The sequence below is a fragment of the Grampus griseus genome, assembly GCF_964374135.1.
Source record: "Grampus griseus genome assembly, chromosome: 15".
Taxonomy (NCBI): Eukaryota; Metazoa; Chordata; class Mammalia; order Artiodactyla; family Delphinidae; genus Grampus; species Grampus griseus.
In genome coordinates, this window is record NC_139009.1 from 81,263,909 (window position 1) to 81,278,700 (window position 14,792).

Below are 14,792 nucleotides of genomic sequence, written 5' to 3' on the forward strand. Positions count from 1 at the left end.
GTTCCTGACCGGTATGCCTTCTCCCCAGTCCAGGCCTTCTCCAAGTCCCCTTTGAAGAAAAACTGATCATGGTTAACAAAAAAAAGAAATATCACTTGATATTTAATATTGTACAGATTCTGCTCCTGTTTAATACCGTTTAAATTTGTCCTCTCAAATAGGAGCCTTCAGTCTGGGAACACTCATTTAAGTTAACCAGGTGTAATATTATTTTTGGCCATCCAACTATGTTAATATTGACCACATTACCTAAAAATGAAGAAATGAACTTTTTAGGGAAAAAGAATGAGAATTGCATTATTCTGCCAAATTTTTGGAGCTCAGCTGGAAAAGAAATATTGTCCTTTAAACATTTCTTAATGTTTAACATGTTCCACTTTTCTTAAGTAACCCAAGGACTTCTGAACTCTAAAGGTGGCTTTATCTCCCTGTCTTTTCCTACAGATGAAATAAACTAGGTTTTCATAGCTGTTCTCTGATGATCTTGGTATAGTATTCGCCTGTGTCTTTCAAAAGTAATCTCACATTTCAAGAGACTAACGCTTCCTGTTTTTGCCAGGTGAGTATTCATTTTTTTCCCACAATGTATTTTGACAGGCATAAATAAATTTTATGTTAGAACGAATTTCACAGAAGTGCATTTAAATATGTGCCATATGTTTTTCCAGTCTCTGCTCTGATTTTTTTATGCCAGTACATTTTATTTGTTATTTGTGCCAGTACATTTTCTCATATTTTCAGATATAATATACTTTGTAAGTATAGCTAGATACTAAAAAATTAAATCGTGTCCCTGTTATTTTAGATAAAGAAGTCAGAGGTCCCAAGAGATACATTTCCTGTGAAATATAATTATACCTAACTGATAAAATAAGTTACAAAGAAGCATGAGCTCTCAAAGACCATCCTGAAAAGTTATTTTAGGGAAAACAAAGTATAATCTCATTTCCTCTTGAAATACTAAGATTATTTTGAATAAAATGTTCTCATGATCTAGCATTATTGAAAAGAAATGGGGGAAAATGTACAAACCTCAAAACTCTAAGATAGAGTTGAAGGCTTGTGGGGAGAAGGGGATTGTTAATATAGGTGGTAGGAAAGTACTTCCTTTAGGGAAAAAATTAGAAGAGTTTAAGCATTTATGTACGCCACGTAGATGTTACTAAAGAGTCTTTGGAAAGAATGTAGGGAAGGGCTTCCCTGGCCCCGGTCTGGGAGGATCCCGCATGCCGCGGAGCGGCTGGGCCCGTGAGCCATGGCCGCTGAGCCTGCGCGTCCGGAGCCTGTGCTCCGCAACGGGAGAGGCCGCAATACTGAGAGACCCGCGTACCGCAAAAAAAAAAAAAAAAAAGAATGTAGGGAAAAGATCATTTTAAAGCTAGACCAGGGCGTGAAGAGTTTCCTTTCTTTTCCTATCAAGGACTGTTGACTTCCTCCCTCAGCCCAAGAAAGTGAAAAATTTCCTCCCTCTGTGGAAACCCAAAGAGTGCTGAGTGCCCCCTCCTGCCCCACCTAATCCTTTTATAGCACCTGAGCTCTCTCCCTTGTAATAGATACTCCTGTGCAAGTCTGAGATCGGGTTTCTCCATTTCACAAACTTCGCTACAAAAACCTCTATTTCACCTTTTTTCTTCCTCGGTACCTCCCTGGTCCCCTTAAAAATAAAGTATACACATGTTAAGCTGCTTTTTGCTGTTCTGCAGCTAACTGATGCTCTGTTCATTTTTTTTTTAATTGGATAGTTTGTACTGATATATTTTCAAGCTCACTGTTCTTTCCTTTGGCAGTGTTACTCCCATCCACGATATTTTTCATGTCCGATTTGTATTTTTCATCTCTGGATTCCAGTTTGATTTTTTTTAAATGTCTTTCATTTCTCACTTCATCATGCCCATGCTTTGGGAAATATGGAATATATTTAAAATAGCTGTTGTATACTAATTCTATCATCTGTCTCATTCTTGGCATTGTTTCTATTAACTGATTTTTTTCCTCCTGGTTATGCGTCACATTCTTCTGCTTGTTTTCATGCCTGGTGAGTTTTTATTGGCTGCCAGGTGTTGCAGATTTGACATTGTTGGGTGCTGGAGGTTTGGGTTTGGGTTTTTCTTTAAATATATTTAGGCTTTTTTCTGAGATGCAACAAGTTTACTTGGAAACAGTTTGATCCTTTAGAGCTGCCCTGTTGAAAATAGTAACCACTAGCTACATGTAGCTATTTGAATTTGTATTCATAAAATTAAATAAAATTTAAAGTTTAGTTCCTCATTTGTATTCTGTATATTTCAAATTCCAACATCCAGCTTGCATCGGTCGTTCTGTATTAGAATTCTCGCCTGCCAACAGCCACACGTGGCTAGTGGCTACTATATTAGACAATCCATATAGGATATTTCCATCATTGCAAAAAGTCCTGTTGGACAGACCTGCTTTAGAAGCTTGCTTTTAAGCTTTGTTAGGTCCAAAATAGTCTTTATTTAGGGCTAATTTGACCCCATTACTGAGGCAATACCTTTCTGAGGACTCTATTCAATGACCAGTGTATTACGAGTTCTTTCTACTCTGACTGGTGAGAACTCTATTCTTGGCCCTGTGTAGGCTCTAAGAACTATTCTGCCTTCTCCTTTTTGGTGTTATTTTCCCCAGGGCTCAATAGTTTTTTTACACACATACACTGATCAGTATTCAGCCAAAGAACTGTGGGGAATCTTCTGCAGATCTCTGGAGCTCGCTCTCTCACTGCACCTCTCCCCTCTCTCCACAAATTCTAGCCATCTTGGCCTCTGCAAACTCTGAAGTCTGTCTTCACAGTTCACTGAAGTGGCCAGACTCAATTTGGATTCCCCTTCCTTGTGATGAAGCCTAAAATTTCCAGGCCCTGAGCACTCATAAGACTTAACCTTATCTCCTTTCTCTTAGGGATCACTCTCCTGTACTACCTATTGTCCAGTATCTAAAAACCATTGCTTCATGTGTTTTGTTTGTTTTTAAGATGTTTAAGGCATGAGGATAAATCTGGTCCATGTTACTCCATCCTGGACAGAAGCAGAAGTCAGCTATCTCCACTAATCATCCCCATCAGAAGTGGTTTGCAATTCAGAAATTGCTTCAGCCTGAGGGAACTGTCAGTGCCTGGGCCCTGAAGCAGAAGAGGTCCCTGAAGCATGTCCTGGAGGAACAGTAATGAGGTCATGGGGCGGGGGGCAGAGTGGAGAGGAGAAGAGCTTGGGATGACAGAATGTTACTGGTGTATCTGTTTCCTATTGCTGCTGTAACAGTTTGGCACAAATGTGGTAGCTTTAAGCAACACCAATTTATTATCTTACAGTCCTGGAGGTTAGAATCCAAAACGGATCTCACTGGGCTAATACTGAGATGTCAGCAGGGCTGCATTCCCTCTGGAGGTTCTAGGGGAGCATCTGTTTTCTTGCCTTTCCAGCTGCTACAGGCTGCCCGCTTTGCTTATTAGCTTGTGGTCCCCTTCTATCTTCAAAGCCAGCGATGGCCAGTCATCACTCTAACAGTGACATTCCTGTCTCTCCCTCAATTTTTCTTCTTTTTTCTTTTTTTGCTGCACTGAGTGGCTTCTGAGATCTTAGTTCCCCAACCAGGGATCAAACCCAGGCCCTTGGTAGTGAGAGTGCCAAGTCCTAACCACTGGACCGCCAGGGAGTTCCCCTCTCCCTCACTTATAAAGACCCTTGTGATTATATTCGTAGCCACCAATTAGCCCAGGGTTATCTCCCCACCTCAAGGTAGGTTGATTGGCAACCTTAATGCCCCCTTGCCATGTAACAGAACGTTCGCAGGTTGTGGGGATTAGGATGTGGACTTCTTTGGGGACCATTCTTCTGCCTACCACAGCTGGAGACTTGTTAGGTAGAGAATTTGGCTTTACTCTGTGATGGGAAGTAACTAGAGCATGTTGAGCAGAGGATGGATGTGATATGGCTTATGTTTTAAAAGGCTCATTCCAGATACAGTTAGAAGAACAAACAGTGGGGAGGCATAGGCAAGGGTAGAAACAGAAACAGGATTCACTGAAGGATTGGATGTGGAATGTGAGGTAGGAATTAAAAATTACTCCATCAGCAGTGCACAAGGTTTCCTGCATTCTACTAAATATTCGGTGCTACCCACCTACCTGCCATTCAGATGGTAGCAAACTTGCATTTCTCTGATTTCTAATAAGTCTGAGCATTGCTTTATGCACACGTTATCTTTTGGGGATTCTCCAGTCGGTGAATTATGTCTCTGTATCCTTTGCCCATTTTTCTAATGGGTTTCCTTTTTCCTTGTTAATTCATAGTTGTTCTTGTTATATTATAACTATAAATCCCTTGTCAGCTTGGACAGCACATCTTCCAGTCCTTTCTCTGTCTTCTGAACTTTGTTTACAATTTCTTTTTTTATTTTAATTTTTGAATTTTATTTAATTTATTTTTTTATACAGCAGGTTCTTATTAGTCATCAGTTTCATACACATCAGTGTATACATGTCAATCCCAATCGCTCAATTCATCACACCACCACTGCCACCGCCGCGCCGCTTTCCCCCTTGGTGTCCATATATTTGTTCTCTACATCTCTGTCTCAATTTCTGCCCTGCAAACCAGTTCACCTGCACCATATTTCTAGGTTCCACATATATGCGTTAATATACGATATTTGTTTTTCTCTTTCTGACTTACTTCACTCTGTATGACAGTCTCTAGATCCATCCACGTCTCAACAAATGACCCAATTTCGTTCCTTTTTATAGCTGAGTAATATTCCATTGTATATATGTACCACATCTTCTTTATCCATTCATCTGTTGATGGGCATTTAGGTTGCTTCCATGACCTGCCTATTGTAAATAGTGCTTCAATGAACATTGGGGTGCATGTGTCTTTTTGAATTATGGTTTTCTCTGGGTATATGCCCAGTAGTGGGATTGCTGGATCATATGGTAATTCTATTTTTAGTTTTTTAAGGAACATCCATACTGTTCTCCATAGTGGCTGTATCGATTTACATTCCCACCAACAGTGCAAGAGTGTTCCCTTTTCTCCACACCCTCTACAGCATTTGTTGTTTGTAGATTTCCTGATAATGCCCATTCTGACTGGTGTGAGGTGATACCTCATTGTAGTTTTGATTTGCATTTATCTAATAAGTAGTGATGTTGAGCAGCTTTTCATGTGCTTCTTGGCCATCTGTATGTCTTTTTGGAGACATGTCTATTTAGGTCTTCTGACCATTTTTGGATAGGTTGTTTTTTTAATATTGAGCTGTTTATATATTTTGGAGATTAATCCTTTGTCCGTTGATTCATTTGCAAATATTTTCTCCCATTCTGAGGGTTGTCTTTTCATCTTATTTATGGTTTCCTTTGCTGTGTAAAAGCTTTGAAGTTTCATTAGGTCCCATTTGTTTATTTTTTGTTTTTATTTCCATTACTCTAGGAGGTGGATCAAAAAAGATCTTGCTGTGATGTCAAAGAGTGTTCTTCCTATGTTTTCCTCTAAGAGTTTTATAGTGTCTGGTCTTACATTTAGGTCTCTAATCCATTTTGAGTTTATTTTTGTGTATGGTGTTATGGAGTGTTCTAATTTCATTCTTGTACATGTAGCTGTCCAGTTTTCCCAGCACCACTTATTTAAGAGACTATCTTTTCTCCATTGTATATCCTTGCCTCCTTTGTCATAGATTAGTTGACCATAGGAGCGTGGGTTTATCTCTGGGCTTTCTATCCTGTTCCATTGATCTATATTTCTGTTTTTGTGCCAGTATCATATTGTCTTGATTACTGTAGCTTTGTAGTATAGTCTGAAGTCAGCTCCAGCTCAGTTTTTTTCCCTCAAGACTGATTTGGCTATTCAGGGTCTTTTGTGTCTCCATACAAATTTTAAGATTTTTTGTTCTAGTTCCATAAAAAATGCCACTGGTAATTTGATAAGGATTGCATTGAATCTATAGATTGCTTTGGGTAGTATAGTCATTTTCACAATATTGATTCTTCCAATCCAAGAACATGGTATATCTCTCCATCTGTTGGTATCATCTTTAATTTCTTTCATCAGTGTCTTATAGTTTTCTGCATACAGGTCTTTTGTCTCACAAGGTAGGTTTATTCCTAGGTATTTTATTCTTTTTCTTGCAGTGGTAAATGGGAGTGTTTCCTTAATTTCTCTTTCAGATTTTTCATCATTAGTGTATAGGAATGCAAGAGATTTCTGTGCATTAATTTTGTATCCTGCAACTTTACCTAATCCATTGATTAGCTCTAGTAGCATCTTTAGGATTCTCTATGTATAGTATCATGTCATCTGCAAACAGGGACAATTTTACTTCTTCTTTTCCAATTTGTATTCCTCTCATTTCTTTTTCTTCTCTGATTGCTGTGGCTAGGATGTCCAAAACTATGTTGAATCATAGTGAGAGTGGACATCCTTTTCTTGTTTCTGATCTTAGAGGAAATGCTTTCAGTTTTTCATTGAGAATGATGTTTGCTCTGGGTTTGTCATATACGGCCTTTATTATGTTGAGGTAGGTTCCCGCTATGCCCCCTTTCTGGAGAGTTTTTATCAAAAATGGGTGTTGAATTTTGTCAAAAGCTTTTTCTGCATCTATTGAGATGAGCATATGGTCTTTATCCTTCAATTAGTTAATATGGTGTATCACACTGGTTGATTTGTATATATTGAAGAATCCTTGCATCCCTGGGATAAACCCCACTTGATCATGGTGTATGATCCTTTTAATGTACTGTTGGATTCTGTTTGCTAGTATTTTGTTGAGGATTTTTGCATCTATGTTCATCAGTGATATTGGTCTTTAATTTTCCTTTTATGTAGTGTCTTTGTCTGGTTTTGGTATCAAGGTGATGGTGGCCTCATGGAATGAGTTTGGGAATGTTCCTTCCTCCGCAATTTTTGGAAGAGTTTGAGAAGGATAGGTGTTAGCTCTTCTCTAAATGTTTGATAGAATTCACCTGTGAAGCCATCTGGTCCTGGACTTTTGTTTGTTGGAAGCTTTTTTTTTTTTTTTTTTTTTTTTTTGCTGTATGCGGGCCTCTCACTGTTGTGACCTCTCCCGTTGCGGAGCACAGGCTCCGGACGCGCAGACTCAGCGGCCATGGCTCAAGGGCCCAGCCACTCCGCGGCATGTGGGATATTCCTGGACCAGGGCACGAACCTGTGTACCCTTCATCAGTAGGCGGACTCTCAACCACTGAGCCACCAGGGAAGGCCCTGTGGCATATCTTAAAATCTGGTATGGCAAGTCTCTGTGCTTTTTGTGTGTGAATGTCCAAATTTATTTAGCTCTTTATAGATCTTTATTCTTCCATATGCATACAAGATTTCCTTTGAATGGCAACTGAAATACTAGGTCAAAGAGGCCCCCAATAGACTTCTTCTCCCTTCCTGTCCTCAAAATCCCAGAGAAGTTAAGGTGAGACTCATAGGGCCAAATCTAATCTATTGCATTTCATTCCTTCTCAGTCCCTCTGTTAGAGTGAAGTTTAATGTGCTAGTGGGTAATTATATACATTACCATTATTTTACCCTCTGTCAATTTCAAATGTGGTATGTTTTATAGTTTTGTTAGTATTTTCTTTTAAATTTTTTTTTAATTTGGTTGCACCACGTCTTAGTTGTGGCAGGCGGGCTCCTTAGTTGTGGCACATGGGCTCCTTAGTTGTGGCATATGAACTGTTAGTTGCAGCAAGCACGTGGGATCTAGTTCCCTGACCAGGGATCGAACCCGGGCCCCCCGCATTGGGAGTGCGGAGTCTTAACCACTGCACCACCAGGGAAGTCCCTTTAATTTTTTTTTAACTTTGTATTTTGAAAAAGTTTTAAACATATAGAAGTTTAGCAAAAATAATATACTGAAGAATTTTTTATCCTTTCCCACCTAGAGTCATTAACATTTTGCATATGTTACTTTCTCTCTGTATCTATCTCTCACTAGATAATTTGAAAGCAAGTTGTAGATATGATCCTTTACCCCTATGTCAGCATGTTATCTCCTGAGACCAAGGACATTCACTAATATAACCACAATACAATTATCCCAATCAGGGGATTTAACAGTGATGCAACATTATTATCTAATAAACCATCCATATTCAAATTGTCCAATTGTCCAAGAAATGGCCTTTGTAGTACATTTCCTCCACGTTCCAGCCCACCCCACCTCCCAATTCAGGATCATTGACTACATTTGGAAATCATGTCTCTTTAGTACCCTTTAATCTGGAGCAGTTCCTCAACTTCTCTTTGTCTTTCATACATTGACATTTTTGAGTACGGGTTATTTATTTTATATAATGTCTCTCAATTTGGGTTTATCTGATTGTTTCCTCATGATTAGATTCAACTTATGCTTTTTTTTTTTTTTTTTTTTTTTTGCGGTACGTGGGCCTCTCACTGTTGTGGCCTCTCCCATTGCAGAGCACAGGCTCCGGACGCGCAGGCTCAGCGGCCATGGCTCACGGGCCCAGCCGCTCAGCGGCATGTGGGATCTTCCCGGACCCGGGCATGAGCCCGTGTCCCCTGCATCGGCAGGCGGACTCTCAACCACTGTGCCACCAGGGAAGCCCCAACTTATGCATTTTTGAGAGGAGTGTTTCCTTTTTAAATCATCAAAGAGGAGGAACCAAATAACAGAATAAACTCACTTTTACTCATTTGAAGGTAGTATTGGATATTCACTTGATGAGAAAAAAATTCATCTTCAATTTCCAAATCTAAGAAACAGGTATTTGTTATACTAACAACATTTGATTAACTACTATGTTTAGGATACTACTGTAGACCCTGGACTCTGTTCTGTTACAGATTAAACACTGATATTCAATCACGAATATGGATAAACAAGGTTTCAACATGATATCTTTAGAAATCTTCTGTCAGTAAATGATTAGGGCTTGATGGGGATGGAATTGTAAACTCATAAAAGATAACTCCAGTACCTAAATATTAAAGAAATACATTCTAAAAGGTGAGTAAGTGCTTTCATTCACAGCTGTGGAGTGGGTTCCAGATCTCAAGTTGCTGCTAGAGCTTCTTCAGTAGATCACTGTTCTGTAACAAGCTCTGGTCCCTTCTGCCATCCTGGTCAACTCTGCTTACCAAATTCCTGACCATCTTTCAAAGCCCAACCCTGACGTAGGCCCCCTCCTTTCACAACCTTTCCAAGCCCCTCCCGCCATGTTGCATGCTCATCTCTCTAAGCAGATTGGGCATTGGTAATAAAAGGTACTGTTTCTTTATTGGACATCTTTTTTTTTCTTTAGTTTCTTGTATTGTGGTAAAATACATGTAACATAAAATGTAGCATCTTAGCCATTCTTAGGTGTATAGTTCAGTGTATTAAATATATTCATAATTTTGTGCTGTCATCACCACCATTTATCTCCAGGACTCTTTTCATCTTGTAAAATTGAAAGTCTATACCCCTTAAACAACACCTCCCCATGGCAACCATCATTCTACTTTCTGTCTCTATGATTTTGACTTTAGCTACCTCATGTAAGTAGAGTCATACAGTATTTGTCTTTATGAGTTATTTCACTTAGCATAATGTGTTCAAGGTTCATCACGTTGTAGCATATTGCAGAATTTCCTCCTTTTTAATGCTGAATATTTCATCATATTTATATACAACATTTTGCTTACCTATGATCCATCGTTGGACACTTGAGTTGCTTCCACATTTTAGCTATTGTGAATAATAGCTTATGTTATTTGTACATGGGTGTACAAATATGTCTTCAAGACCCAGAAGTTGGTTTGCTGGATCGTATGGTAATTCTATTTTTAATTATTTGAGGAACTGCCACACTGTTTTCCACAGTAGCTGTACCATTGAACATTCCCACCAATAGTGCATAAAGGTTTGAATTTCGGGCTTCCCTGGTGGCTCAGTGGTTAAGAATCCGCCTGCCAATGCAGGGGACACGGGTTCGAGCCCTGGTCTGGGAAGATCCCACATGCCGCGGAGCAACTAAGCCCATGCACCACAGCTCCTGAGCCTGTGCTCTAGAGCCCACAAGCCACAACTACTGAAGGCTGCGTGCCTAGAGCCTGTGCTCTGCAACAAGAGAAGCCACCACAATGAGAAGCCCGTGCAGCACAATGAAGAGTAGCCCCCACTCGCTGCAACTAGAGAAAACCCGTGCACAGCAATGAAGACCCAATGCAGCCAAAAATAATTAATTAATTTTTTTAAAAAAAGGTTTGAATTTCTCCACATCCTCAACAACACTTGTTATTTTCTGTTTTTTTTTTAATAGTAGCTATCCTAATGGTTGTGAGGCTGTATCTAATTGGTAGCTGTGATCTGAATTTCCCTAATTATTAGTGATGGTGGGCATTTTTTCATGTAATTGTTGGCCATTCATATATCTTCTCTGGAGAAATGGCTATTCAAGTCCTTTGCCAAATTTTGAATTGGATTATTTTGTTGTTGTTGAGATTCAGTTCTCTGTATATTCTGGGTATTAGTCCCTTATCATATATATGGTTTGCAAATATTTTCTCCTTCTGTGGGTTGCCTTTATAGTCTCGTGTCTATTAATGCACAAAATTTATATATTCTCATAAGTTCCAACTTGTCTATTTTTTCTTTTGTTGCCTCTGCCTTTGGTGGTGTATTCAAATCATTGCAAATCCATCAGGAAGATTTTGACTTATGTTTTCTTTTAAGAGTTAGAGCTTTAGGTCTTACATTTAGGTCTTTGATCCATCTTGCGTTAGTTTTTGTATATGGTATTAGGTAAGGGTCCAACTTCATTCTTCTGCGTGTGGATATCCAGTTTTCCCAGCACATTTTGTTGAAAAGGCTGCCCTTTCCCCCACTGAATGGTCTGAGCAGTCATAGGTCTATTCAGATTTTCGTTTCTTATCGACTTAGTCTTGGTAGGTTTTGCGTTTCTAGGAATTTGTCCATTCAGCTAGGATATCCAATTTGTTGGCATACAGTTGTTCATAGCACTCTCTTATAATACTTTTTATTTCTGTAGACTCAGTAGTAATGTCCCCTTTCATTTCTGATTTAGTAATTTGAGTTTTCTCAGTCCATCGAGGTAGTTTGTCAATTTTGTTGCTCTTTTCAAAAACTACTTTTGGTTTAATTGATTATCCTCTATTGCTTTTCTGTTCTCTACTGCATTTATCTCTGCTCTAGTCTTTATTGTTTCCTTCCTTCTGCTAGTAATGGGTTTAGTTTCTTCTTCTTTTTCTAGTTCATTAAGCTGTAAAGTTTGTTGATTTGAGATCTTTCTTGTTTTTTTAATGCAAGTATTTATAACTATAAATTCCCCCCTTAGTACTGATTTTGCTTCATCCCGTAAGTTTGATATGTTGTGTTTTTGTTTATATTCATCTCTAAGTATTTTTTAAAATGTCCCTTGTGATTTCTTTGATCCATTGGTTGTTTAAGAGTATACTGCTTAATTTCCACAAATATGTGAATTTTCCTGTTTTACTTCTGTTGTTGATTTCTGACTTCATCCCATTGTGGTCAGAGAAGATACTTTGTATGATATCCATACTTTGTATGATATCCATCTTTTTAAATCTACTGAGACTTAATTTGTGGCCTAACATATGGTCTATCCTGGAAAATGTCCCCTTGAGAAGAATATGTATCCTGTTGTTGTTGGGTTTTTTGTATTGCATGTGTTTGTTAGCTCTAGTCAGTTTATTGTGTGGTTTAAATCCTCTATTTCCTTACTTGTGTCCTGTCTGGTTGTTCTCTCCATTATTGACAGTTCAGTTTTGAAATCTCCAACTATTATTGTAGAACTGTCTATTTCTCCCTTCATTTCTGTCAGTTTTTCCTTCATTATTTTGATAGTGTATTATTACGTGTGTAAATGTTTACAGTTGTTTGGGCAGCTTTTTTTTTTTCCCTAGAACACCTAGCAGAGTGTTTGGCCTTCAGTAATTATTTCTTTAATCCATTAATAATAAATTAAAAGTTTTTGATAATAAGAATGATAGGCAGGACTAAGTAGAGAAGTTCTATTATTTTCTGCAAGGTGATGAAAGGTAACATCTAGTAAATTCCTTTTAATAAAAAGACTTTCGGAGAATCTGTAGAACCTGCACCCCCTTCCACAAAGAAAATGTAAACACTGAGAGGTGGAAGGCGATTTTACTTTATATTTTTGGCATCATCACCATGAAATTTCATTAAAACAAACATTGCCATGACGTTAGTTGAAATTCCTGCTGTATTCACTTGTAACAATTTTTTCCCCAAGCAGTCAAGTTGAAGAAACGTCTCCACTACTTAAAGAGGGACCTGCAAACTATTTCTATTCAGCTGTCCCAATGGGATTTTCTCTTAGTAAATCTGCTACTCAGGTATCTGCTATGCGTATGGATTCAAAAGTGGATGATCACTTAATGCAAGGCACTGAGAAAAGCAAATTGGAACCAGTGACTCAGTTATTTCAAAACACCAAGAAAATAAGATTAGAAGACACAAACCAAGAAAACTTTACAAGGAGCAAAGATACTGGCACAGGATCTCTTTCGGAGAAAGCCTTGGGTTCAGTGGTGTATGTTAAAGAAAGTGATGGAATAGAAATGATAGATGTGGAATGAACTTATTTGTGTATGTTACCAAAGAAACCAAAAATTGGTTTTGACTAAGAGGGCCTGTTGAATGAGAACTTAACCTTATTATGAAAACCTAACAAAATGAAGGAAGACGATTGCTTATTTTTTACTATTTATGAATCACTGTAGATTGCGCTTTTTGATGATACATATTCAGAAAAGTTGCTTTAGAGAGAAGAAGCTTTCCAAAATTCAAAGAAGATTTCTCTGGTATTACATTCTGTCCTTGTCAAAAAATCAGAGTTTTTGTGTAACAGTATTTAAATGGCACCAAAACATTTTAATTATAATGTATTTCTCTAACAAGTGATCAAAAACCCAAAAAAACAGTGCCCAAACAATTTGACATCAGTATTTCACATGATTTCTGCTGTACTGATTTTGTATGTTGAAATTCCAGTTAGGGATTTTGCTTTAGAATACTTTATCTTCTTGCATTTTTTCATGTCTGTTCTGTTAAAGATCACTGGCAGCTAAACTCAAAGACCAGTAAATTACGTACCTTGAGAAGCATTTCACATTTCAAATAATCCTTTTAAAACTTTTTTTTCACCCACGTGGAATTCATTTCAGAGTTCACAAAACCGTTTTTTCTAAGTGTAATAATTTATCTTGCGGATGTTACCATTTTATACCACCAATATTTAATATAATAAAACAGCCTAGTTGTTAAAAAAAATTCTTGTTTTGTATATATCAGTTTGCCATTCTTATTAAAACATCTACTAGTTTGAAACAGCAGTATTGTCCCAAGTAATGTAAGCTGAAGTTAAAAACCATTTGTGTCTGGACAAACAGTGACCTATAAATATTTCTATTATGTATGGTTTGAACATTTTCCTGTACTTTAATATTTACTGGTGATCTCTAATGCTCAATTGAGTAATCTCCTTAATATTCATAAAGGAAAAAGGCATATTCAAACAGGAAAAGGCATCTTCTTTTAGGAGAAGAAATATTTTGTAAATCAGAAAAAAACCAAACAGATGTCACGTATTTGTAGAGTTAAAAAAAAAAAAAATTGAATGGGATGTAAGCCACTAAGATAATGCTCTTTATCATTTATAGAATATAATTCTTTGGGAGAGAAAAAATACACAAATCATTCATTTGTTCACCTAGCCCGGCACTGTGCTTGGTGCTCAGGATACAGTGGTGAATAAATTACCACTACCTTCATAGTGCTTACTGTCTGTCTACCAGGGAAGGTAGAACGTCAGACAGTAATTATATGATACAAATTGTGATGTGCCATGAAGAAAAAGTTAAATTTCAGAGAGACAGAAGAGGAGACATAACACATACGCTTGATTTTTTTTTTTTTTTTTTTTTTTGCGGTACGCGGGCATCTCACTGTTGCGGCCTCTCCCGTTGCGGAGCACAGGCTCCGGATGTGCAGGCTCAGTGGCCATGGCTCATGGGCCCAGCCGCTCCGCGGCATGTGGGATCTTCCCAGACCGGGGCACGAACCCGTGTCCCCTGCATCGGCAGGCGGACTCTCAACCACTGCACCACCAGGGAAGCCCTACACTTGATTTTTAATTGTGGGAACTAGGAAGGCTTCTCTGAGGACGTGACATGTATAGCTTTTGCAGGGACATGGTTGTCCAAGTGAGGTGATGGTGATGGTCGAGGTATATCGAGAAGGGGACAGAGTTCAGGTGAAGTTTGGCAGGGCAGACTGATGGTCTTAAAGTGGGAAATGAGGAAAATGAAAGGATTTCTAGTAAAAAAAAACAAAAACAGAAAAAAAAAGCTAGATGCATGGAGGTTCCCTGGGGGAAAGAGCTTGGGAGCATGGGTTTTGGGCATACCTGTTTCTAAGGCAGACAGTACTATGTATGGAATGAAAAAATACAAATTGTGAAGTTGTATACAGAATGGTATCTAAAGCTATGGGAACGAAAGAGGTTGCTTATAGTGGATGTATAGTGTGAGATAAAGCAACTACAACACTTAGGAGCTGGGCAGCACAGGGGGAGCTGGCTAAGGGGACTGAAGAGTTGGCAGAGTTGGTGGAGCTGGTCAGCGCATGGGGAGCTGGCTAAGGGGACTGAAGAGTTGGCAGAGTTGGTGGAGCTGGTCAGCGCAGGGGGAGCTGCCTAAGGGGACTGAAGAGTTGGCAGAGTTGGTGTAGCTGGTCAGCGCAGGGGTAGCTGGCTAAGGGGACTG

The 14,792-nt window shown here is 38.7% G+C and overlaps 1 protein-coding gene across 1 annotated transcript; it reads left to right on the plus strand.

The window, feature by feature from the left end:
* The first annotated feature begins 547 nt into the window (after positions 1-547).
* On the plus strand, positions 548-13,212 carry LOC309833689 (uncharacterized protein C2orf15). The gene is made up of 2 exons (XM_082672146.1): positions 548-559; positions 12,263-13,212. The coding sequence occupies exon 2, from the start codon at positions 12,330-12,332 to the stop codon at positions 12,603-12,605; it is 276 nt and encodes a 91-aa protein (XP_082528272.1). The 5' UTR covers positions 548-559; positions 12,263-12,329; the 3' UTR covers positions 12,606-13,212.
* Positions 13,213-14,792: the final 1,580 nt, after the last annotated feature.

What these genes read in the sequence shown, in the direction of transcription:
- LOC309833689 (XM_082672146.1), top strand. Translation starts at nt 12,330, where the DNA reads ATGGGATTTTCTCTTAGTAAATCTGCTACTCAGGTATCTGCTATGCGT.